The sequence below is a fragment of the Gorilla gorilla genome, chromosome 10, assembly GCF_029281585.2.
Source record: "Gorilla gorilla gorilla isolate KB3781 chromosome 10, NHGRI_mGorGor1-v2.1_pri, whole genome shotgun sequence".
Taxonomy (NCBI): Eukaryota; Metazoa; Chordata; class Mammalia; order Primates; family Hominidae; genus Gorilla; species Gorilla gorilla.
The window spans coordinates 72,736,269-72,762,129 of NC_073234.2; the positions used below are offsets into that span (position 1 = coordinate 72,736,269).

The 25,861-nt window shown below is 35.6% G+C and overlaps 1 protein-coding gene across 5 annotated transcripts in view; it reads right to left on the reverse strand.

The window, feature by feature from the left end:
- CCDC91 (coiled-coil domain containing 91) overlaps positions 1-25,861 on the reverse strand; it is a 363,679-nt gene continuing 337,818 nt past the window's right edge. For all 5 annotated transcript variants that reach the window (XM_063694095.1, XM_019039364.3, XM_019039366.3 and 2 more), the window contains one exon: positions 1-1,103. In XM_063694095.1, the coding sequence (XP_063550165.1) occupies positions 993-1,103 (111 nt within the window). In that variant the 3' untranslated portion in view covers positions 1-992. The remainder of the gene's footprint in view (positions 1,104-25,861) is intronic.

The following is a 25,861-nucleotide window of genomic DNA, read 5'->3' on the forward strand; positions in this document are numbered from 1 at the left end:
TAAGTTTGGGAGCTCTTTTTATTACACTGAGAAATCTCAGAAAAGTACAAAGCCCATGAAAGTAGATGCATTTCAGAAAATAAGATAAAACATTTGCATACATACATATTAATGACATTTTAGTTTTGAATTAAAAATATTCATGATTTTGCATTGAAACATCCTGCCTGTGAATTAAGTACATTCTGAAATACTGGGAAAAGATTTCATATATCCTGTACTTGAACCTAAATTCCTACAAATGGCTGAGTTATATTCTCTTTCTAGAGATTAAATTCACAATTTGATTTGTAGACTAATGGTTTTATTGATTCAAAGTACCTTTAAAGAGCAGAAATAGGAAACAAGCATATATCACACACACCCCTTTAGTTTAAGTGATATATCAGATCAAAGTTGAATTAATATAATAATCTTTAGTGCTTTTAATTGTATTGTTTGTTTTCAGTAGACCAATGAAAATACATAGATCCAACTGCAGAAGAGGTTAGGTAATGCCGGAATGATTCTCTATCATATTGGTGTTTTATTTCCAATTATACAGATAAATAAGTGATGTTGAAATCCATGCTATTTCTATCCTCAAAATAAGATAAATGTATGGTTACATTCTAGCATCTCATCAAAAGTCATCATGAAACAATAATATATTTACTACTTTTGCAAAATAATATATAATAGACTCCCACAGGCTATAAAGTTTACTTAATTAATTTTGTTAATGTGGCACTTTACAATGGCTTTTGGGTCATATCATACTCTGTTGCCGCTACTACTACTACTAATAAAATAACAGTAAATGTAAAGAAGAAACCAAAAGAAAATAAATTAGATCACTTGATAGTTCTAAATATTGTTTTGGTTTATCCTTGAACTGGAAATCAATTCTACATGATTTGGAAAGAAAACAAACACATCTTTATAATTCAGAGTGTGTATTTTAAGGTGTAATATGATTTATCCAATGCCAGTGTGGGTTTGTCATGTTCTTTTTATTCAATGTCAACTGGTTCCGTAGCTATTAAAGCACTTAACTGTTTCTGTGCACAGGAGAGGAACAGTTCCAAACTGGACAGGCTTCTTTGGCGGATGACTTGATCGAGCTGTTTAATTTTTTTAAAGAGAGAGAGAAAGAGAAAAAAAAATACTGAGTTGAAGGATAAAGAATATTATGTCTCTGAAGCCCACTAGAAAAAACTTTCCAGATGAGACAATTTAGGAAATCAAATAGTACTTTAAACTGGATGACAGTAAAGTCACTCTTTCTGGCCTAAATCATCTAAGATGAGATGATAATAATTATAGTTTTATAACTGATGTTGTTACTCAGTTATTAGAGAAATATCATACATTTGATCAGAATGATTTCAGAAAACATAAAATAGTATTAAAATGCCAGTTCTTAGTGTATATACGCAACCAAACATCCACAAATATATTACAGATGCAAGTAACAAAATAAGTACATAGCACAGAAACACAGCATAATTACATCATACACAGGGTTTAGTGGAACAAATTATAAGGGAGGAGATAAACAATTTGCTGAAATTAGAGAAAGTTTTGGGGAAAAGTATGCTTTAAAAAACATTTGAGGCCAGGTGCAGAGGTTCACACCTGTAATCCCAGCACTTTGGGAGGCTGAGGTGGGTGAAGCACCTGAGGTCAGGAGTTTGCGACCAGCCTGGCCAACATGGTGAAACACCATCTCTACTAAATATATAAAAAATTAGCTGCGCATGGTGGTGCACACCTGTAATCTCAGCTACTTAGGAGGTTAAGGCAAAAGAATTTATTGAACCTGGGAGACAGAGGTTGCAGTGAGCCAAGATTGCGCCACTGCACTCCAGCCTGGGTGACAGAGTGAGACTCTGTTTTAAAAAAATAAAACAACACACAAAATATTTGATATTGTTGAAACTTTTTTTGTTCTTGTCCCTTGGCTAAGGTAGAGATGTTTTATTAGGATGTTTTAATATTTCAATAGCAAACTCACATGGTAAACGAAACAAGAGGGTTAGTAAGGGAAATCATTTGGATTATATATAATAAAGAACTCTCTGGATGGTAAACATTATTGAATATAAGAAGAAAAGCTTCAAACTTTTTGGCCCTAAAAAATTTGCCCATAGGGTAAAAATAACAAAACTAGGCAAACACATTCCCTATAGGTTACAGAACAATGGAGGAATTAAAAGACAAATAAATTCCATTTCATAATATACTTGTCATACTTATGTAAAAGTTGTCATTCTTCTCACAAGCCCCTGCATCCCCCACAAAGGCAAACCCGAACAATAATTCTCTATTAAATTACACTTCCATAATCTACTATACTCAAAATGGCTGAAAAATTGGATGACTAAAATATTGAAATATTGTAAGAATTAAACAAACAGAATCACTATATTTAGCAAAATGCTCCTGTAAAATAATTGAACTATACTGAATCCCTTCAATTCCAATATTCGGAGATTCTATTATATATACAGAAGTAAGATTTCTGCTTATCATTTTTCCTCACAGTTTTTTTTCCTTCTTCCTCTACTGGATGATACCTTCAGGTGAATACATACCTTATGCTTATAAGACTATTAAACAAAAGAGATCTTAGAATGTAAGACCCAGGTACGCAGAAATCTTGTCTGTCTTGCTAACTACTTTATCCCTAGCATCCAGAGGGGGTCTGGCACATGTTAGACAAGCAATAAATATTTGCTGAGATTGAGTGAAACAAGATACATAACCCCAATCAAACAAGGCAATCTACTGGAAAATGACAGATGTACTTTTAATGCTAAGAACCAAAGCATGCTAACCTAATCTAAAAGATACATGGGAGATTAAAGTCATAGTTTAAAAAGTTTCATTTTAATATATGTAAAACAGATTGAAATCTAAGTATTTTCAGCTTCTAAAATTATTTTGCACTTGGTCTAAATTCAACAGTACAGAAGAATATACCAATACTCAGTTCCAGTCCATTCTCCAGTGATTTCTGTCTACTTTTGGATGTTTTTAAGCATTTAAAGATGGGTTTTTAAAAATATGTGGTCCACATCTTATAATCCTTATAATTCTTAAGTTTGAGAGGGTCCACACAATCACTTTATTCCATTGCCATTACTGCAAGTTTTCCCTATCTCATTTTAAAAAATTGCTTAACTGTATTTCATAATTTATTTAGCTACTTTCCCATTGACAGACATGTAAGTTTATTCTAACTTTTTTGTTGTTTTTCAAGCAATAAAATTTACAACCTGAGTGCACACCCTTCAAAAGATGTTCAAGGTACTGAAATCTGTCACATCTGCATATTGTAAATTGTGATACATATTGCCAAATTTCTTTCCAGAGAGTATACTAAGTTATCAGTCCCAACTGCAGTGTTATGAGAGGATCAGTGTCTCTTGTTTTTTTTTTCCTTTTAAACCGTTGCATAGTTTTCATTTTATAGTTATAATATATGTAACAGATATTTTAATATTCTAAAGCATTATATTCACAGACATTAAGATTGTTCATAATATTTGGCTATTATAATTAAGGCTGTAATGAACATCCTTCAACACAGACCTCTGTATACACATGCTAGTATAGCTTGTGGAAATTGTATGAGCCAAAGAATATGTAGTTTGCAATGCTACCTCCAATTATAAATCAGCTTTCCATATATGCAGGAACCTGTCTTTAGGCTCTCCATCCTGTTCCCTTGAACAATTCACCTATCTCTACACAAATGTAATGCTATTTTAATTACTACAGCTTTATAATAAACCTTAATATATCATATATTGCCAATATAAAATATTTCAGAAGAATATAAATTAGTGGGCATTTGTAAGAAAACTGAGTTTAAGAAGGAAGTGACCAGACTACAGATAGTCTCATAACTCTTTTATCATAGGCACAAAATATAAGCAGAACTCAGCGGTATATTATTTTGAGACATATAAGTAGGCAAAAACCCATTTCTTTTTAAGGTAAGTAAACAATGCAATAAAAAACTGAACTGAGGATAGTTGTATTTGGAGGATGAATCTGGCAGGATGAGATACGTAATTCAGTTTGGAGGTGGCTTCATGGGTATTTGTTTTACTATTATGCTTCATAACTTGTGTACATATAACATATGTGCTAGCTTTAACAATTCAAAATCCTTCACAAATCGCCCAGATCAGGAGATACATTAAGAACAAATATGACTTAATATCTTTGAATTTTTAGAAGCTAGATAAATGAGAAACTTTTCTCCTTTTGAGGGAATATAGTACAATTTCACAATGTGTAACAAGCATTCAACCTCTGTTGCTAAGTAACAATAATCTGAATTTGTGCATTCAAAATGAGTATTTCTGTAATTTTTTAAGAGGATATATCTATAAGGACAAAAAAAGTTTGATAGATTTCTGTTTAAACACACCACACGCTTCTCTTGCTTGTGTTAGATGTCACCAAGGAATTACTGACTATAAGATGGTAGGCATGAAGGTTTTGGTTTTAGGCAGCTGCCAAGGCTCACTTCACATCTTTACCACTCCCTCCCCAAAACACTCTGAAGGTAAGAATCCTTTAAATAAACAGGAGCACAATACTTTAAGAAGCCACAAGGCAAACTGCTACTGTATGAGGAGGAAAACAGAGATCGGGCCATCACAAAGCTGAGCTTCCACTTTTGTGGGTCCTTCTTGGGCATGGTACATATATCATGGCTGTGGGATGGAACACATACAACCATTCTCCTATAAAGATGTTGAATTCCTCTCTTTGAAACAAATACATCAAACTGATGTTCTTGGCAAATTCCTGAATTTCAACAGTTACCGTTTTATTAGGCATGACCTTATTATCCTTTATTGAGGTGAGAAGAATTTTGGCAAAATATTCACCTTTTTTGCTCCTTAAGGTATGGGACTTAGTTCTGTATTTGTGGCTTTCATTTCAAAGTGAATCAAAGATTTGTATTCTGTGACATAGTAATGAAAAATATTATGTCCAGAGCAGTGGTGGCAAATATTTTTTTGATATGGGGTTTAAAATCTCTTCATAATAGAGTAGCTCTAACCGATTTGTTTTCTCTTCCATTTTCTGTTGCTTTAATTTCTATTCAGCTCTTACAGATATCTGAAAAAATCTGGAAATTCTGAAGTTTCTGAAATAGACAACTAGGCTTCAGTTTGCTGGTATAACTGCTGAAAGCCTTTTAGAAGCATACTAACTAAAATTTTTAATTTTATTAAGCTTGTGGGGGGAAATAGCATGTCTTCTTAATAATTTCATGTATTAGATTTACCCTTCCATGAGTGTTTCATGCCACTGCAAAAGTAAAAGAAAAATAAAACATCTCTTGACCTTAGCTTTTTATTTGCCAGTCATTAAAATGCAATATGATGGTGAATTTACATTGGTCTAAAGTGTAACATTCAAAGTCAATTACAAACACATCTGGCTTATTTTAATTGGACTGTTTATTAAGAAGACTGTTCACATCCAAAAAGATTCATTGTTTTGAAATATATATATGTGTGTATGTGTATGTGTGTGTGTGTGTGTGTAAAATACACGTAGTACTAATTGCACTTTCAATGTTTTGAGCTTCTACCAACAAAATACACCAAGAAATGTGAACATGTTACATCTACCTTTATCAATGTTACTTTTCCAACTTACACTCCTACATATTTTAAATTAATGCTTAAAAACGACTTCATTTTTCCAAAGAGCTAGGATGGCTATCCAGCAAATCCACTCATGGGTAAAGTGACTAGAGAAGACCACTTAGAGAAGGTGGTAATTAAGAGACTTGAAAAGAGACAAGAAGGGAGCTATCTAAAAACATGGGGAAAGAAATTCTCAAGGTAGCTGGAAACACAAGGAAAAAACTCCAAAAGTGGGGTGCAGACTTGGTTTGATGGAGAACTGGTAAGAAATCCATTAAGATTGGAGCAAAATTACCAAGGAGGAGACTGGTAGGGGAGGAGATCAGAGAAGTAGATGGAGGCCAGAGCATAAAGGGCCCTAAAGGTTTGCAGTTTGATGGGAAGACATTGGAGAGTTTTCAGCAGGAGTATGACCATGCTTTGTGTTTGAAAAATATCGTACAAATTATTACGTGGAAAACAGACTGTAGCGGGACAAGGGTAGAAGAAGAAAAGCGAGCTAGGAGACTTTTTACTCTGGAAAAGATATAAATTTGACCAGAATATTGGCAATGGTGGCTTAAGAACAGTTCAGGTTTAGGATTTTAAGACAGGACCAACTTGAGCTGCTGATGGATTGGAAGTATAGATGAAAGGAAAAGAGAAATAAAAGGCGATTCTTTAAATAATAGTGTCCTATCCTGAGATATGATAGACTGGAGCTGGAGTGAGTTGGCCAGAGGAAAACTGTTTTGTTTCAGACACGATAAATTTGTCTAACCTTATCATACATGTTGGAGATATCAGATATAGGGGTCTGCAGTTCAGGGGAGATATCAGGCCTTGAAATAAAAATGTGGACGTCATCTGCATATAGAAGGCATTTAAAGCACAGATAAAAATATTTAGGGAATGAAAGTGGATAAAAGAGAAAAGGTTACAGGACTAAGTCCTGGGACACTCAGGGATGTCCAAGGAAGAGAACACAGTCATGGGTTCTTAGTTTCTGTTTCTGATTGGGCCAGTAAAGTCCCTTCCTCATCGCTCTTTTCTGCTTATCACTAGAAACAGAAACTAAAAACCACGGCTTCAAGCTGCTAAAAACCTAAAGCAAAACAAAACAGAACAAAAACAACAAAATAAGGCGGGTTGCACAAGCTTGCTAGCACATGATCTTGTAAGAGAACAGTGGGATTTTCGATTCAACAGATAATTATTGTAATCGGTTGAATTGTGTCCCCCAAAAAGATATGTTCAAGTCCTACCCCCACACTTGTGAATGTGAGCTTATTTGGAAATAGGGTTTTTGCTGATGTAATTAAGATGTAAACTGAGATGGGCTCTTACTGGATTAGGGTAGGCCTTCAATCCAATCACTAGTGTCTTTATAAGAAGAGAAACAGAGACACAGATACAAAGGAGAAGTCTATGTGAAGATGGAGGCCGAATCACTAGAAGCTAAGACAGAGGCATGGAACAGACTTCCTTAGAGCCTTCGAGAGCATGGCCCTGCTGACATCTTGATTTGGGGCTTCTGGCCTACAGAATTGTGAGAAAATAAATTTATCTTGTTTCAAGCCCCTCAGTTTGTTGTAAATTGCCACAGTAGCCCTAGGAAACAAACAGTTATTTTCCAGATTGTTAAGGTCCTCATATATCAGAGTAGTGTTTCTCACAACGTGTTCCACAAAATGCCATTTCTGTACAGCATGTGTCCTGCTTATTAAAAGTAAAAAAAAATACCTTTAAGTCAACTAAGTTTGGGAAATGGAGGATTAAAAATGTTCACTTTCTATGAACTTCTCAGAATCACTGAAAGAGACTCTGAACCAATTTCAGGATAATAGTTTTATATAAAATACATGTTAAGAATAATTTGGACTCTAAAATATTCAACATAATCTGGCCAGTGGTTTGAACTAATGCAGTGCTGGGTGCCTTAACTTTGAACGTCAGAAAATTTAGGCCTAACCTCTTCACCAGAACATTCAAAGCCATCATTCGCATTCCATGAAGACTTCAAATCAGAGTTCCTGTCTCCTATTCTTTGAGAATACTTCTTGACTTTAGAGTATATTCCACATCTATCTATTTAGATAGTTCAAAAATGTCAACATATAAAGAAGCTGTGTAACTTCCCAGCATGCACAAGATGAATTACAGATGAAAAATGGGTATAAAGAGTCTTAAACCCTTTTGACCACAACTAAAGAACTATTTTTTTCTTTTGTTTTAAGATGCCTGGTAAGTAAATTCTCTGTTTTGAGTCATCTAAAGTAAGTTCTACGTATTTGCATAGTTCTGCCTTTTTACCCCAAACTACCATATAATCCACTGGGAAATGGAAATACTCATTTTTGCTCTTCAAGAAATCATCTGGGCAGAATCTACTATAACTTTCCATATGTAAGGTTTAATGAATTTGAAAAGAAAATAATTCTGGTAACAACTGTTTCCGACAATTTCCAAAGAAAATCTAAAAATTTCCAAAACAACTTAAAAAACAAAAGCCGTAGATTTAGAATTTTAGAGAAAAGCAAAGGTGGATAATATTGTATAGTAGCTGCACAGAAATCCTATCTTAGGGTTCTGATCCATAAGGCTATATTTACATATTAATAAATATGTTCCATATCCTACTTTATAGAGTTCAATGGTAAATAAACAATTTATCTCAAATATAAGATGAATTGATTCCGGCAAGGCAGGCTAACTTATCTTAATATGACAGGCCACATAAAGTTTTTCAACCTAATTTGATTACATGCTCCAAAACAATGAAAAACCTTTTCCTATATCTTTTTTTTCAAGATCATGATATAATAAAAATATTACAATCTGTTGGATAGTCTTTTCTAAATTAAATTAACATAGGGATCCCAAATATATCATTTAGGTTACTGCTGAAGTAACAAACACAACTTCTGCTGTATTTTTATCAATTCAACTTTTATAGATTTTAGCAATCCTATTATTTCAATCTAAAGAACAATATCTGTCAATTACTATGTATCCTTCCTTTTGTTTTGACCTTTAACAATTTAAACCTAATATTAGCAGAAGTTAGATGACCTTTAAGTTCTTGTCTTCCTATACTATCTTTAAATTCTCAAATGATTGATATTTCACCTTATGTGTTTCAATCTACAGAAACAAGCAAGAGAGACTGTCCACACGTCTTATTCTTGAGTTCTTTGCACACACATATGGAAACTTACTTTATATTACATGACAAATAATCCTATAATGCTAGATTAAGTCTGACCTTTTCTTGTTTTAACTGTTAATACTTGTTGATTGGTAGTACTTGCTCCCTGCTATGCACAGATGACCTCTTTATGTGCTGTATTAGTTATCTATTGGTGTGCAACAAAGCATCCCAAAACCTAGTGGCTTAAAATGAAAAGCAACAAATATTTATCATCTCACAGTTTCTATGGGTCACGAAACTGGGCACTGTTACAGGAGTGCCTCTGGGTCATGTTCTTTACTGAAGTTGTAATCAAGCTGTAGGCTAGGACTCTAGTCATCTCAAAGTTCAGCTGGGGAAGGATCTGCTTCCAAACCCACTCAGTAGCTGTTGAGAGGCCTCAAAATATCCAGCTCCAATCTAGCCCATGTGAGCCTCTCCATAAGGCTGCCTAATGAGATGGCAGCTGGTTTCCCCCAAAATAAGCAATCCAAGAGAATATGAAAGAAAGCAAGAGTGCACCATGAGAGTGAGAGAGCACTCAAGACAGAAGCCACAATCTTTTAATAGCCCAATCTCACTCAGTCCAGCCGAGACTCAAGGGCAGGGGATTAATAAGGACAAAGTACCATTGGAGACATCTACAATGTATTATCAAATTTTTATTCTCTTGATAACTATATGAATGAAGCCACTAAGGCTTAGCGAAGTTATGACTTGCCCAAGTAGCAGGGCTAGGACTGAAATCCAGGTGCATATGACACCCAAATCTATTCTTTAAACCACAATACTACACTGCCTTCTCAGATAAGAACTTCAGTTATGGCTAGAGGCCTTGGCACAATATCTGTTTTGCCGTAAATATGCAGGAGTTTGTTGCATTGCATTACACTAATGCAAAAACCTATCAAGGTGCCAAAAGCCCTGCAGATGCAGTCATTAAACCATGTAATTATCTTCTCTTAATATACAGTAGATTCAGACAGATTTCTTTATAGCAATATACAAATGGTTCCCTGAAAATGCAACACAAGCATTTTAAAAAGCCTGGCACATTAAATACATCATATAAAAAATCATTGCCTTAAAGAATCTGTAACCTCGGTGGCTATGTACGAAAACAACAGACTACTTACTACTTTCTAGGTTCATGATGAAATAAAGGAGAAACACGCATAAAGACAATGTGGGGTACAAATCTCACCTTGTGCTACCTGCTAGGCTTGTACAATCTTTGCCTGCTTACTTTCATATTTCCACTACTGATAAAACTGGCTAAGTACACAAGTGAAAGCTGCCTGATTCCCACTAGGAATTCTAATTCCTTGGTATTCAAAATTAAACCAAGGTAACAAAGCACCACTTAATTAAATGAAAGTTACTGTGAACAGACTTTTTCTCTCTTTTTACATAAAAAGAGCTGCTCTTCCTCATCATTCAGGATTTTACAGTGATGAATCACTGAAGTCTTAAACAAACAAACCAACAAATAATACCATCTATCTGGCACATTTTAAAACAGATTTATCCTACTGAGGGAACCAAGCAGGAAAACGCCCTCCTTGTCGGTACTCTTAAAATCACTGCTGCCTCCCACCTGGATCTAAGAATGTAAGAAAATCCTAACATCCCTACTTCTTGTAAACAAGTAAAGGAGATTTTCTTTCAGTTAAGAAAGCTAAACTGGGATGTTATTGCCTAAAAATGGCAATAGCACCTTCTCAAACAGATGTTGAAAAATAACACTAAACACCTATCCTAAGCCAAAAGAACAAAGCTGGAGGCATCATGCTACCTGACTTCAAACTATACTACAAGGCTACGGTAACCAAAACAGCATGATACTGGTACCAAAACAGAGATGTAGACCAATGGAACAGAACAGAGCCCTCAGAAATAATGCCACATATCTACAACTATCTGATCTTTGACAAACCTGACAAAAACAAGAAATGGGGAAACGATTCCCTATTTAATAAATGGTGCTGGGAAAACTGGCTAGCCAAATGTAGAAAACTGAAACTGGATCCCTTCCTTACACCATCTACAAAGATTAATTCAAGATGGATTAAAGACTTAAACGTTAGACCTAAAACCATAAAAACCCTAGAAGAAAACCTAGGCAATACCATTCAGGACATAGGCATGGCAAGGACTTCATGTCTAAAACACCAAAAGCAATGGCAACAAAAGACAAAATTGACAAATGGGATCTAATCCAACTAAAGAGCTTCTGCACAGCAAAAGAAACTACCATCAGAGTGAACAGGCAACCCACAAAATGGGAGAAAATTTTTGCAATCTACTCATCTGACAAAGGGCTAATATCCAGCATCTACAATGAACTCAAACAAATTTACAAGAAAAAAACAGCCCCATCAAAAAGTAGGCAAAGGATATGAACAGATGCTTCTCAAAAGAAGACATTTATGCAGCCAAAAGACACATGAAAAAATGCTCATCATCACTGGCCATCAGAGAAATGCAAATCAAAACCACAATGAGATACCATCTCACACCAGTTAGAATGGCAATCATTAAAAAGTCAGGAAACAACAGGTGCTGGAGAGGATGTGGAGAAATAGGAACACTTTTACACTGTTGGTGGGACTGTAAACTAGTTCAACCATTGTGGAAGTCAGTGTGGCGATTCCTCAGGGATCTTTAACTAGAAATAGCATTTGATCCAGCCATCCCATTACTGGGTATATACCCAGAGGATTATAAATCATGCTGCTATAAAGACACATGCACATGTATGTTTATTGTGGCACTATTCACAGTAGCAAAGACTTGGAACCAACCCAAATGTCCAACAATGATAGACTGGATTAAGAAAATGTGGCACATATATACCATGGAATACTATGCAGCCATAAAAAATGATGAGTTCATGTCCTTTGTAGGGACATGGATGAAGCTGAAAACCATCATTCTCAGCAAACTATCTCAAGGACAGAAAACCAAACAGCGCATGTTCTCACTTATAGGTGGGAATTGAACAATGAGAACACTTGGACACAGGAAGGGGAACATCACACACCGGGGCCTGTTGTGGGGTGGGGGGAGGGGGGAGGGATAGCATTTGGAGATATACGTAATGTTAAATGATGAGTTACTGGGTGTAGCACACCAACACGGCACATGTATACATATGTAACTAACCTGCACGTTGTGCACATGTACCCTAAAACTTAAAAAAAACCCTAAAAACAAAAAAACCCCTAAAATTAAAAAAACCCCTAAAAATTAAAAAAAAGAAAAAAAAGAAAAACAACACTAAACACCTATCAAAAAGAATATATAAGAAGTTAGAGATTATAGCAAAACCTGCCAGTTGCCTCTCTAATATGTGCTTTTCTTTATCAATAGAGCTCCCATTTAATTTTAGGAATAATGGACACACATGCAGGCCATTATTCCCAAGATTTCCTCCCAGCTGGAAATAGCCAAGAAATGAGAGTGGCAGTTATTGGGCGACATCATCAACAGTGCTCCTCAAAAGTGGGACGGACACTTGTTCTTTTCCCCTTTGGTTCCTTGGATTTTTGTTTTCTTCCCCCAGTCATCACAAATATCTTTGCTGGAGCTCTGGCAGTCATTTTTGTAGCCTTAATGATGTAAGTCAATGCTAAGAATAGAAAAAGTACAAAGACAGAATGATTTCTGAATCCTTTTATGACTTTGTTTAGCTTCTGTACTAGCTCTGAACTGTTTACTTCTGACCTTGCTTATGCTGTTGTTATTTCTAGTTTATGGTACAAGGAGGCAAATATAAATCCTAAGTGATAAAGGTACCAACTTTACACTGTGCATATCTGTTACAACAAAAACAAAACTTTAGTTTTTAGATGATCAGCTTGAGAAGTTGAGAACAAGCTCAAAATACTAAATAAATGACACTAAAATTTATGGAAAAGTTGGAAATTTTAATGTGAAGACTGGAAAACAACCAATGGAATATAATTTCCTATAATAGCTTAAGAGTCTATGAAGAGTAAAAAAATTGTAATGATCAAGCTATGCTTATTACCTGAACATATATGTACGAAAGAAAATTTGTTTAACTTGCATTGGCAAGTGCCTCCTCTTTTTTTTTCCCCCTTTCTCTGCTCTGCAGAGCATCTGCAGTTATAGCTAGAATAGTGAAAAAGAAAAAAACAGCACCTAAAAATGTTAAAAATATATTATGGGGATGGATTTAAAACTACAGCAATGAAATGTTGCCAAAACAACAAATTTAACTCAGGTCCTGAAAAAAATATAAGGTTCCTAATCAACTTAAAATCATAAATATCATGGATAAAATATGATAGTAGGTTTTCCCCAGAACAAGCTGGTTCTGCAGAATAATTTTGATTGGCAGGATCTTATGGCATATATATTTACACTGAATATCAGTTTCAGTCTCAATATTTTGATGCTCATTTTCTATACACCAGTTTTAACAGTACATATTGTTTTAAGTTGCCACAATCACTTCTGGAACAAAAAGGTATTTAAATTAATAAATACTTTAAGAAAGAATGAGCAGAACCAAAGACATTCTGATCAAAATCATCATTTAGGAAAATTTGTCCCAACGATAATAAAAGCATTAAAAGCTAATGCTGAAAGTAAACTTCTTATATCCCAAGCAGTGTTCTAAGCAATTTACACATGCTAACTCATTTATTTCTCATAATAATCATAAATTAAGTAGGCAGTATTTTATCTCCATTGTACAGAAGAACAAACTGGCCCAGAAAGGTTAAAGTACTTGTCTAAATGTACACATCCAATAAAAAACAAAGCTTGGTTTTCATCCAGAAAATCTGATTTAAAAATCCCATACTCCTAATTGTATACTATATTTCTCTATGATGAAACATATTTCTAGGTCATGCTATAGTTTAATGCTAGGTTTTTCAATAAAATGAGACAATGCAGTGATGTTAAACAAATGAAAGCAAGAATAGGCCAATGATCTTTCTGTCCTTTTCATTTAAAACCTGCAGGGGCATTTACAAAGCACAATTGGTAGCATTTTAGATAGAAATTTCATAAGTTAATGTCATAACTGTGGAATCTATTAGCTGGTGTAAAAGCTTTTGCAACTTTTGTTTCTTTTTCAGTCATTCTCTTTTCTTGTCAACTAACACTGGCCTACTATATTTGATTTTTAGGCATCCCAAACAAGGAAATTGTTGTAAACAATTCCCATAGAACTGGTCCCTTTGCCATTATCTGCATTCTAAAATGTTATTTCAATAGATAAAACTTTCCATTTCCCACAATTTTTTTTTTTTTTTGAGATGGAGTCTTGCCCTGTCACCCACGCTGGAATGCAGTGGTGCTATCTCGGCTCACTGCAAGCTACGCCTCCCGGGTTCATGCCATTCTCCTGCCTCAGTCTCCCGAGTAGCTGGGACTACGGGCGCCCACCACCATGCCCGGCTAAATTTTTGTATTTTTTAGTAGAGACGGGGTTTCACCGTGTTAGCCAGGATGGTCTTGATCTCCTGACCTCATGATCTGCCCACCTTGGCCTCCCAAAGTGCTGGGATTACAGGCATGAGATACCGCGCCAGGCCCGTTTCCCACATATGTTTTATAGGTGAGAACAAAGTTCAGAATAAAATCTGGTAAAAGTTACTTAAAATGTTTTATGTTACCAATCTTTACCAAGCATCATTTCTACTGTACTGAAGTTAGGCAGTAATATTAATAAGGGCAAAGGGAGAATAATTTTGTTTTTTAAAAAAGTTATCCAAGTGCACACTGCAACTGGGATGCCACTAAAATACCATATGAATTAGTCATGCTATCCTAAGAGATCTGCTCTTTGCTGCAGTGTCCTCTCTGAGGATCCAATTAATTCATGCAAATGCACTGAAACTCTTTGTCTTCTTCTGTTTTAACATAAATAAATGACGTTGTGCAAGGGAATGGAAGGATCAAGTAATAAAAATAATCTGTGGTCAAATGCAGACTATTATCATATAGACATTCCATGGGTATGGCTTATCCATGTGATTTGCCACTTCATTTCCTATATAGGTATCATTATGCCCGGATGAAAAATAAAGATAGTTTTGCTGATGTAGTTCCAGATTTCTTTAAATAAAAGATACTAAGGAGTTTAAAAGTATTCAGGAAATACCAAGACAGCTGTACCAAATGAAACTATACACATTAAACATCTGTTAAATGTATGCATGCCAAACAGCAAATCTAATCATATTTTCTGAACGCTTGTAGGTCCTACCTACTTTTCTATAAAAACCTGGAAGTCAAAAGCTGTATGAGTGTCTCATTTTATAGCTCTTTATTTCTTCAATAAAAACACTGATGTATATTTTTAATTTTACAGTCAGCATATATATACACACAAACTTTACCAAAAATATAGTCTTTTGGTGATAGCAGAGGTTTAGATTTAAATGGATTAAGTGTCCAACCTTGCCTGGGTTGGTTAAATGATAGAGAAATGAGGGAAAGCAGGAATAACGTTTGGAGAGGATGATCACTACACTAATGCAGACTTAAAAGTCCTCTGCAGTAGTTTTTCTCAAATATAGCATTAGAGCTAGGAGTACCAAAAGTTCATTAGTTCATGGATTAGTCTAAAAAGTACCAATATGGATTCCATTTTTAAAGGAGTCTTGAACCATAATTAAGAAAAGACATGTTTGAGTCTTGCTTAGTTAAGATCAGCAATCGAAGGATTGAGGCCTCCAGGGAGTATCAGAAAGAGTTTCTACACATGTCCCATAGACAGGAAAAAAAATCATAAGTGCTGGATTTGGTTGAGAAACTGACCATTTGGAGCAATCATCAAACAATGGGACAAAATCCCAGGAAGCAAAGAAAGCTTGACTGGCATTTCCTTGCCTTGTAGAACTTCACCTCACTATTTGATGCTTCCTCCACAAGGTTCCTTATATTGGAAAAGCCAATGACCTGTCATGGTCATTGGTATATAACTATTCATAAAAAAGTTGTATAAATTATAAATATTAAAACTGAGAATTCCTTCCTTCATTTCACTGTGTTCACTTATGATTTTCAAAGGAAGTCTCAAAAGTAGGATGGAAAGTAAGCACTGCCTAAATTATGATCATTATTCTTAGTTTACAGATTAGGAAATTAAAATACCAAAAAGTTCTATGTCTGAAATCAGTAGCATAACCATAGTTAGAACATGTAAGTGTCTAGCTCCAGAATCTGAACTCATACTGCTACAATGAATTAACGTACATAGTTTTATGATAGAAGATGAAGATTTAATAAAAATAATATGTGTAGTGTGGTTATCTTTTTAAAACAACTTTATTACATTTTTAAGGAAGAATAAGTAATACAGTAAAAGACTATTCAGAACCTAAAATAAAACAAGTATAAGAAAAAATTAATGAACAAAAACATTTGATTAGAATCAAAATATCCATATGTGCTAAAGTACTTCTCTTGATCAAATCAAATAGTAAAGTTAGTGGAAAGGCTATGGAAACACTTTTCAAATAATGCTTGAAAAAAAATTGCAGCAAAACATTTAAAAATCTGGTTCTCATTATTCTGTTATTTTATTCTAAAAAGGCAAGGGAGAAGAGGAGCATGATAAATAAATATATATTAAGGGTCATTGTAATGGCTATATTTTCTGTATTTTTGACTTATAAAGAGAACTACATACTTTTAAATTATGTGTACAACAAAATAATCTTTGATAATACAAAGAAGGGAAAGTAAACAGATATATTTTTTATCAAATAGTCACAACATCTCAACTATAGTTACCAATAATAAGCAATTTAAGTGTGGTTTATTGGCAAAATTACTTAATCATTAATTACTCGATAGTCAAAACCACAAAAGTTAGTGAGGAAACAAAGATTCAAAGATAGTACATATTTTACAGCCACGTAAACTATTGATGGAAAATAAAATGAACAAATTTAATTTAAAAATAAGAACTATTTACTGTGGAAACCTGCACATAATTAAGACTATAGGTGTCTGGTTTTGACTGTGAATAAGCCAGGCACAATTCTACGAATCTCAAAAAATGGAAAAGAGATTCAATGAAAATATTTTAAAATAGAATTATGTTATATGTAAAAGCAAGCAACTTGATTAAAGCTTCTTGGAGACATGTGCTTTGCTTATAAATTAAGCATAATAAATATTAAAGAAATGCACTGATATAATTTCCAGATCACCTATGCCACTGGGGCTACCGTAACTAATCAACAGTGCCCAAATAGGGCATACTATGAGGAAATAATAGTAGTATCTACTTGGTAGGTGTTTAATAAAGGTTTTCTGAATGAATGAATGCTACTAACCTGTAAGTTTTGAGACGGTTTTGAAACAGAACTTATACTGACCCATCTCAATATTATTTTCCTGGACCAATGGCCAATGATACCCATTTTCTTCATGGCTGATAAAAGTTAGAGGTACAATACATCATATGAAATAGAGAAAACTAACTATAAACCAGTATATTACAAATCCTTGATACCGTTCTCAAATTGATTTAATTCAGTGGTCTTCAAATACTAGGTCTTGTATGACCCTCACATATATTTAAGTTGCCATCTAAAACTTTATCATAAGCTTCCTAGTTATAAAAGATGGAGTTTCCTGTGTACTATGCTTGTTGACATAATAACTCGAACAGTTACTCTTTCTGATATAACCTATGTATACCTAACCATCACTTATTTTAAAAATATATAAACATATTAACTAGAAAATTTTACATCATTCCTTCTCTTTCCTTAAACTTTTGTATTCATCCCTCTGTCTCTCCCATTTTATCCTTGTAATATATCTTATGCATAAAACTTGGTTGTCATCTATTTACTTCTCTGAAATATATATAGATATTTAAAAACTAAAAATAATTGCTATGACTGTAAATCCACTAATCCCTTTTAGGCATTAAATTACAATTTTTTTGAGTCCCTTCAATGTGACATAATAAGATACTCCATGAATTAATGACTACTCCATTGTAAATCCACATTTCACTAGACATATTAGCAATATTTGATAGGGATATTCACCCCTCCATCTCAATCACTTTTTTCACTTTCCTTGTGGGCCATCACCTTTTTTACTTTATTCCATTTGCTCATTTAGCTCTAGCCATCCTGTTCTCTTTACCTTTTCTCAAAGGTTCTCTTCTTTATCAGTCAGGCTTTTGTATTTGGTGTGCCCTCTATAAGGAACTTCCTTCTTCAAAATAGCTGCATGACTTGGTCACACTCTCTACATTCAAGTCTCTTTTTAAGTGCCAATTCAGTTAATCTCTGAGGCCTGATCTCACTCACTTTATCTAAAAGAGCACCCCAGCTCTTCATCTGCATCACTAATTCATTACCCTGCTCCTTCCTTATGCTATTTACCATCCCAAAACATCATACTTGATTGTCAGTTCCATACCCCACCAAAATGTAAGCTCCCTAAGAAAAACTAGAAACGCAGGGATTCTGATGTATTTACTTCTGTATTTCCAAAGGCTAGAGCAGTACCTGGCACATGGTGCAGCTGACTAAATGTTTGCTGAATTTACTAAATAAAGAACAAAAATATAGAAGAGACAATTACTTACTTTATTTTAGCAATTGCTCCAAAAAACTAAAGGTATTTTCAAAATTTTCAGAAGTCAAATGATATTCTGCCGTCAAAAATAATGTGTGCAAATGACAGAAAACAATTACAAGAAACTGCAAGTTATTTTTCAAAGTACTCAGTACATGAGTGATGGTACTCTTTAAATTTTACATTATCTATTAATAAAATACAGTATCACATGAAAAAGAGGTCTGCATCACTAAATAATAGATAGCAGGTGGCCTTTATTTTTATGGTACACACATATAATCAACCTGAATAGGGGAAAACAAAATTAGTAATAATATATGAGATTATTTGAAAATTACATACATTTTGAAATTTATAAAAAATTTTGATAATGTGTCGAGTCTTAATTTTTATCATAAAATCTTCATTTACTGAGGATCATTCATTTTCCAAACTTTGTTAGATCTATTTAAAGTACTGAGCGCTCTCACCTAATTATTTCTTCACAGCATTACCAATTTTGTGTTTGTGAAACTGGAAGAATTATTTAATGCCATGTTGAAATATCTCTGAAAAGCACATAAGACAATATTCTGGATTGGTCTATCAGTCTGGATAACATTCCAAATCGTAAAACAACCTAGAATCTCAATGTCCTAGTCCGTTTTGTGTTGCTATAATGGACTACCTGAGACTGGGTAATTTATAATGAACAGAAATTTCCTGGCTTATGTTTCTGGAGGTAAGGGACTTTTTGCTGTGATATCCCATGCTGGAAGGGCAAACAGAAGGTGAGAGAGAGCCTCAAGCCCTCTTATAACTGGCATAACACTGTTGCACTGGGGATTAAGTTCCCAACATATGCTTTTTGGGGACACATTCAAACCACAGCACTCAAGGGGTATTTAATTGGACCTAAAGGAGACTCCTTTCAGTGGTCACTGAAAAACTGCTATATTTAGCAGTTTTTAAAATAACCAGTCCTCTGGTTACTCTTCTTTTTGCACTTCAAATAAAATATTAGCTACAAATATCTTTAAAAATTACTCTTTGAATCCAGGCCACACCATGGAGATATAAAATTATCTCTTAAAAAGAACCATGTTCTTTTCTGCTAACACATCCTTATCCACTCTGAGTATAGGAGAAATGGCCCTGTACCAGTTACTATGGCTGTAAAACAAATTACTGCAAAACTCAGTGGTGTAAAATAATTACTAATTATGCTCACAGATTCTATGGTTAGAAATTTGAACACAGCGCTGCTGGGACAGCTTGTCTCTGCTCCATGTTTGGGACTTCAGTAGGAAGACTAAAAGGCTAGGAGCTAGAATCATATGAAGGCTCATTCGCTCTCTCATCTGGTAGTTGATGCTGGATGAAGGTTGGAGGCCTCAGCTCCTCTGCATGTGGACCATCCCATGTGGATCCTCTCTCATAGGCTAGTTTGAGTTTTCTCACAGCATAGTGGCTGGTTCCAAAAGTGAGTGTTTTCAGAGAGAAAAAGAGGTAGGTAGAAGCCTTATTGCTTTTTATGACATTGACTCAAAGTCATGCAATGTCATATCCATCACACGCAGTTTGTTGATACAGGCATAAAGTTCAGCCCCATATTAAAGGGGAAGGGAAATAGATGCTGTTTACTGACAGAGAGAATGTGGGACTGGAGAAACTGCTGTGGCCATTTTTGGAAAATACAATCTGTCGCAGTTTCTAATTAAGTACTATTTCTTAGCATTTTTCATTTCCTGAGGGTGTTAATGCTATCTCCAGTTCATCTGACTGTTGCAGTAAATCAATATTCACCTAAATTACAGAGAGTTATAAATCTTCTGATTTCTAGTCAGAAAGAATAACTTCAATTTTTATGGGATTTGGTATGTATGAAAAAGCCAGTTTGAAAAAAAGACATATATGGAAGATTAAGCAAATAATTGATGGAGATACATATGAGAAACAAATTATTTTCCAAATTAGTTTTATTTCAACAAACCACTAGTAACTAGATTCGCCTTCTTAACTTCATTCTACTGAAGAATATATCCTATCGTGTCTCACTGAAAAATATGCCCTTGTCTACTACACATACATTCCTGTTCCCCATCTCAAAGCGCTTCTTCGGCAATTAGAAAACAGGAGGACCGAGTGCATCCACTCATCTAACCCTATTCACTTTACATAAATCTCATTCTTAATCCTGTGGGTTGAGCAGTGTGAACATGCTCCTAATGCCTCAATGTAAATGTTTCTCTAGTCCTATTAAAGTTACAAAACTCCCCTAGATGAATGAGTAGAAAACTCAGCTAAAGAACTCTCTCTGACCCTGATGCCATTGCCAGTCTTGGTACTGACTTCACCAGTCATCACGTCCCCTTATGCATGACATGGCTCAAACTCTAGGCTACATCTGTCTGGTATACTCAAGTCAAACCTGTGTGCTGTTCTAGGCAAAGCTCTGCGGAGGATTCTGAATAAACTTTTAAAATTTAAAAGAAAAACAGCAAAACACTAGACATGTAAGAAACAAACACAAAACAACAGTCTGTTAAAATTGTTTTTCTCTTTTTAGAGGTAAGACATAATCAGTATGTCATATGTTTAAATAAAGAAGTATAAAGTAGGAAGCATAATCTCTCACAATCCAGCCTCTCACAGAAAAGCATCAATCATCTTTCCTTTGCTTATTTAAATATACTTATATATATATATATATATACATACATATACATAGAAACAGATATAGCAAAATATATTTCAATAGGATTATATGATTCAGGTGATTTTGCAACCACATCAACAAATATAGATAAATATCATTCTTTTAATGGATGCATAGTATTCCACTGTAACACAGTTCATTTAACTAGTTTCCGATTGATAGACATTTAAGTTGTTTATACTTTTGAAAATATCAAAAAATAAAACTCGAGTGAGCTAAGATCGCCCAGCCTGAGTGACAGGGCAAGACACTGTCTCTAAAAAAACAAACATAAAAACCCCTAAAGCATCCTCTGTGTAAGTCACAAATATGAGACTCAGCCACTCCTGCTCAAAAACCTTCAGTGGGGTGAAACAGATCATGGCAGACGGGAGGCAGGACTAGATTGCAGCCCCCACTTGGACGTACAGAACATCATATGGAGGCTTGCATCATGAACTTTTGCTCCAGAACCAGTGCAAGAAAACGTTAGGAAAGCCAAGAGAACCCACAGACCCTCTGAAGGAAGTGGATTGCTCCTGCAGGACCTGGGAGACACCCCAAATACTGTGGGTGCCCAAACTGTGGAAGCAGGAAAGGGAGATCGTCTGCCCCAGAATACACCCCCACACTGGGGAACCTGAAGCTCTAGATTATGGGAAAAGATTCTAACCTTAAGTGGAACTGAGTCAATTTAGAGAGCCGAGGGAAATACAGAGGTAAAGGAAGCAACACGCAAAGCCCTGTGGGCTTGCTCTAGGGTCCCCCTGTGGGCTTGCTAGGGTCCCCTAGCAAGGCATTTTCTGCCTTGCCTCACAGGGGCCCTTGAGGAGGGCTGCCAGAAGCACTGGGAAAAAAAAAACCACAGGGAGAAGGAAACCTCCAGTGGAACTTTGCAACAATTTGAACCGATTGAGAAGTCTCCTGGCCAGAACTCTGAAGAGGGCATGAATCCAGTGTGCAGACTCCACAGGCGGGGGGAGAAGGAAAGCCCTGCTTACTTTCACAGCTGGGAGGTGGGTAACATGGGGCAAGTTCTTAGCCCTGCTCACTCACTGCCTGGAAACAGACTTGGAGCTCTTGGCGGTGGGGGGGCACAGTGGGAGTGAGACCAGCCATTTGGGTTAGACGGGAGCTGAGTGAGACCTGTGACTGCTGTCTTTCCCCCAGTTTCCTGGCAACCTGCATGACACAACAGAGGCAGCCATAATCCTCCTAGGAACATAATTCCACTGACGTGGGAACCTCACCCCCATCTCCCACAGCAGTTGCAGCAAGACCTGTCCAAGTAGAGTCCAAGCCCAGGCATGCCTAGCCCTGCCACCATCTAATGGTCCTTTCCTACCACCCTGGTAACTGAAGACAATGGGCATATACTCTTGGGAGTTATGGGGCCCCACCTACCAAATGTCCCCCCCTACCCCATACTCCCACAGCTGATGCTCTCTTGCAAGTGCCACTTCCCAGCAGGTCAACCAGCACAAAAATAGCACACTAATCAACCAAAGCTAAGAACACTCAGAGTTCATTTCACTCCCCTGCCACTGCCACCCGAGCAGGTGCTCGTATCCATGGCTGAGAGACCCAAAGATGGTTCACATCACAGGACTCTGTGCAGACAACCTCCAGTACTAGCCCGGAGCCTGATACATTTGCTAGGTGGCTAGATCCAGAAGAGAGATAACAATCATTACAGCTCAGCTCTCGGGAACCCCCATCCCTAGGAAAGGGGAAGAGTATTACATCAAGGGAGTATCCCATGGGACAAAATAATCTGAACAACAGCCTTGAGCCCTAGACCTTCTTCTGACAGAGCCTATCCAAATAAGAAACCAGAAAACCAACCCTGGTAATGGGACAAAACAAGGTTCTTTAACATCCCCTAAAAATCACACTAGCTCACCAAATATGAATCCAGACCAAGAAGAAATCCCTGATTTACCTGAAAAAGAATTCAGACAGTTAGTTATTAAGCTAATCGGGGAGGCACCAGAGAAAGGCAAAGTCCAATGTAAGGAAATCCAAAATATAATACAAGAAGTGAAAGGAGAACTATTCAAGGAAATAAATAGCATAAATAATAAACAATTAAACCTTCAGGAAATGATGGACACACTTATAGAAATACAAAATGCTTTGGAAAATCTCAGCAATAGAATTGAACAAGCAGAAGAAAGAACTTCAGAGCTTGAAGATAAAGTTTTCAAATTAACCCAATCCAACAAAGACAAAGAAAAAAGAATAAGAAAATATGAACAAAGACTCCAAGAAGTCTGGGATTATGTTAAATGGCCAAACCTAAGAATAATCGGTGTTCCTGAGGAGGAAGAGAAAACTAAAAGTTTAGAAAATATATTTGGGGGAATAATTGAGGAAAAGTTCCCCAGCCTTGCTAGAAACCTAGACATCCAAATACAGGAGGCTCAAAGAACACCTGGGAAATTCATCATAAAAAGATAATCACCTAGGCACACTGTCATCAGGTTATCAAAGTTAAGATGGAGGAAAGAATTTTAAGAGCTGTGAGGCAAAAACACCAGGTAACCTATAAAGGAAAACCAATCAGATTAACAATAGATTTCTCAGCAGAAACCCTACAGGCTAGAAGGATTGGGGCCCTATCTTCAGCCTCCTCAAACAAAACAATTATCAGCCAAGAATTTTGTACGCAGCAAAACTAAGCTTCATAAATGAAGGAAAGATACAGTCTTTTTCAGACAAACAAACATATGCTGAGAAAATTTGCCACTACCAAGCCAGCACTACAAGAACTGCTAAAAGGAGCTCTAAATCTTGAAACAAATTCTGGAAACACATCAAAACAGAACCTCTTTAAAGCATAAATCTTACAGGACCTATAAAGCAAAAATACAATTAAAAAAAAAAGGTATACAGGCAACAAATAGCATGATGAATGGAATAGTACCTCACATCTCAATACTAACATTGAACATAAATGGCCTAAATGCTCCACTTAAAAGATACAAAATTGCCAAATAGATAAGAATTCATCAACTAAATATCTGCTGCCTTCGAGACACACCTAACACATATGGACTCACATAAACTTAAGGTAAAGGGATGGAAAACAACATTCCATGCAAATGGACACCGAAAGTGAGCAGGAGTAGCTATTCCTATATCACGTAAAACAAACTTTAAAAACAGCAGTTAAAAAAGACAAAGAGGGACATTATATAACAATAAAAGGCTTTGTCCAACAGGAAAGTATCAGAATCATAAATATATAAATTTGGGAGATCCCAAATTTATAAAACAATTACTAATAGACCAAAGAAATGAGATAGACAGCAACATAATAATAGTGGGGGGACTTAAATACTACACTGACAGCACGAGACAGGTCATCAAGACAGAAAGCCAACAAAATAACAATGGATTTAAACCATACCCAGGAACAAGTGGACTTAACAGATATTTACAGAACGTTCTACCCAACAACCACAGAATATACATTCTAATCAACAGTGCATGGAACTTTCTCCAAGATAGACCATATGACAGGCCACAAAACAAGCCTCAATAAATTTAAGAAAATTGAAATTATATCAAGCACTCTCTCAGACCACAGTGGAATAAAACTGGAAATCAACTCCAAAAGGAACCTTCAAAACCATGCAAATACATGGAAATTAAATGACTTGCTCCCGAATGATCATTGGGCTAACAATGAAATCATGATGGAAATTAAAAACTCTTCGAACTGAATGACAATAGTGACACAACCTATCAATACCTCTGGGATACAGCAAAGGTGGTGCTAGGAGGAAAGTTTATAGCCCTAAACGCCTATATCAAAGAGTCTGAAAGAGCACAAACAGATAATCTAAAGTCACACCTCAAGGAACTAGAGAAATAAGAACAAACCAAACCCAAACCCAGCAGAAGAAAGGAAATAACCAAAATGTGAGCAGAACCAAGTGAAACCGAAACAAACAAAAAACAATACAAAAGATACATGAAACAAAAAGCTGGTTCTTTGAAAAGATAAATAAAATTGAATTACCGTTAGCAAGATTAACCAAGAAAAGAAGAGAGAATATCCAACTAAGCTCAATTAGAAATGAAATGGGAGATATTACAACTGACATCACAGAAATACTAAATATCATTCAAAGCTACTATGAACACCTTTATGTGCATAAACCAGAAAACCTAGAGGAGATGGATAAATTCCTGGAAAGATACAACACTCCTATCTTAAATCAGGAAGAATTAGATACTTAGAACAGACCAATAAAAACCAGTGAGACTGAAAGGGTAATAAAAAATTACCAACAAAACAAGTCCAGGACCAGATGCATTCACAACAGATTTACACCAGACATTAAAATAGAACTGTTACCAATCCTGTTGACACTATTCTACAAGACAGAAAAAGAGGGACGCCTCCCTAAATCATTCTATGAAGCCAGTATCACCCTTATATCTAAATCAGGAAAGGATACAACCAAAGAAGAAAACTACTGACCAATATTCCTGTTGAACAGATACGCAAAAAACCTCAACAAAATACTAGCTAACTGAATCCAACAACATATCAAAGAGATAATCCAGCATGATTAAAGTGAGTTTAATACCAGCGATGCAGGGATAGTTTAACATATGCAAGTCAATAAATGTGATACACCACATAAACAGAATCAAAAACAAAAATCACATGAGCCATTTGACAAAATCCAACATTCCTTTATGATTAAAATTCTCAGCAAAATTGGCATACAAGGGACATGCCTCAAG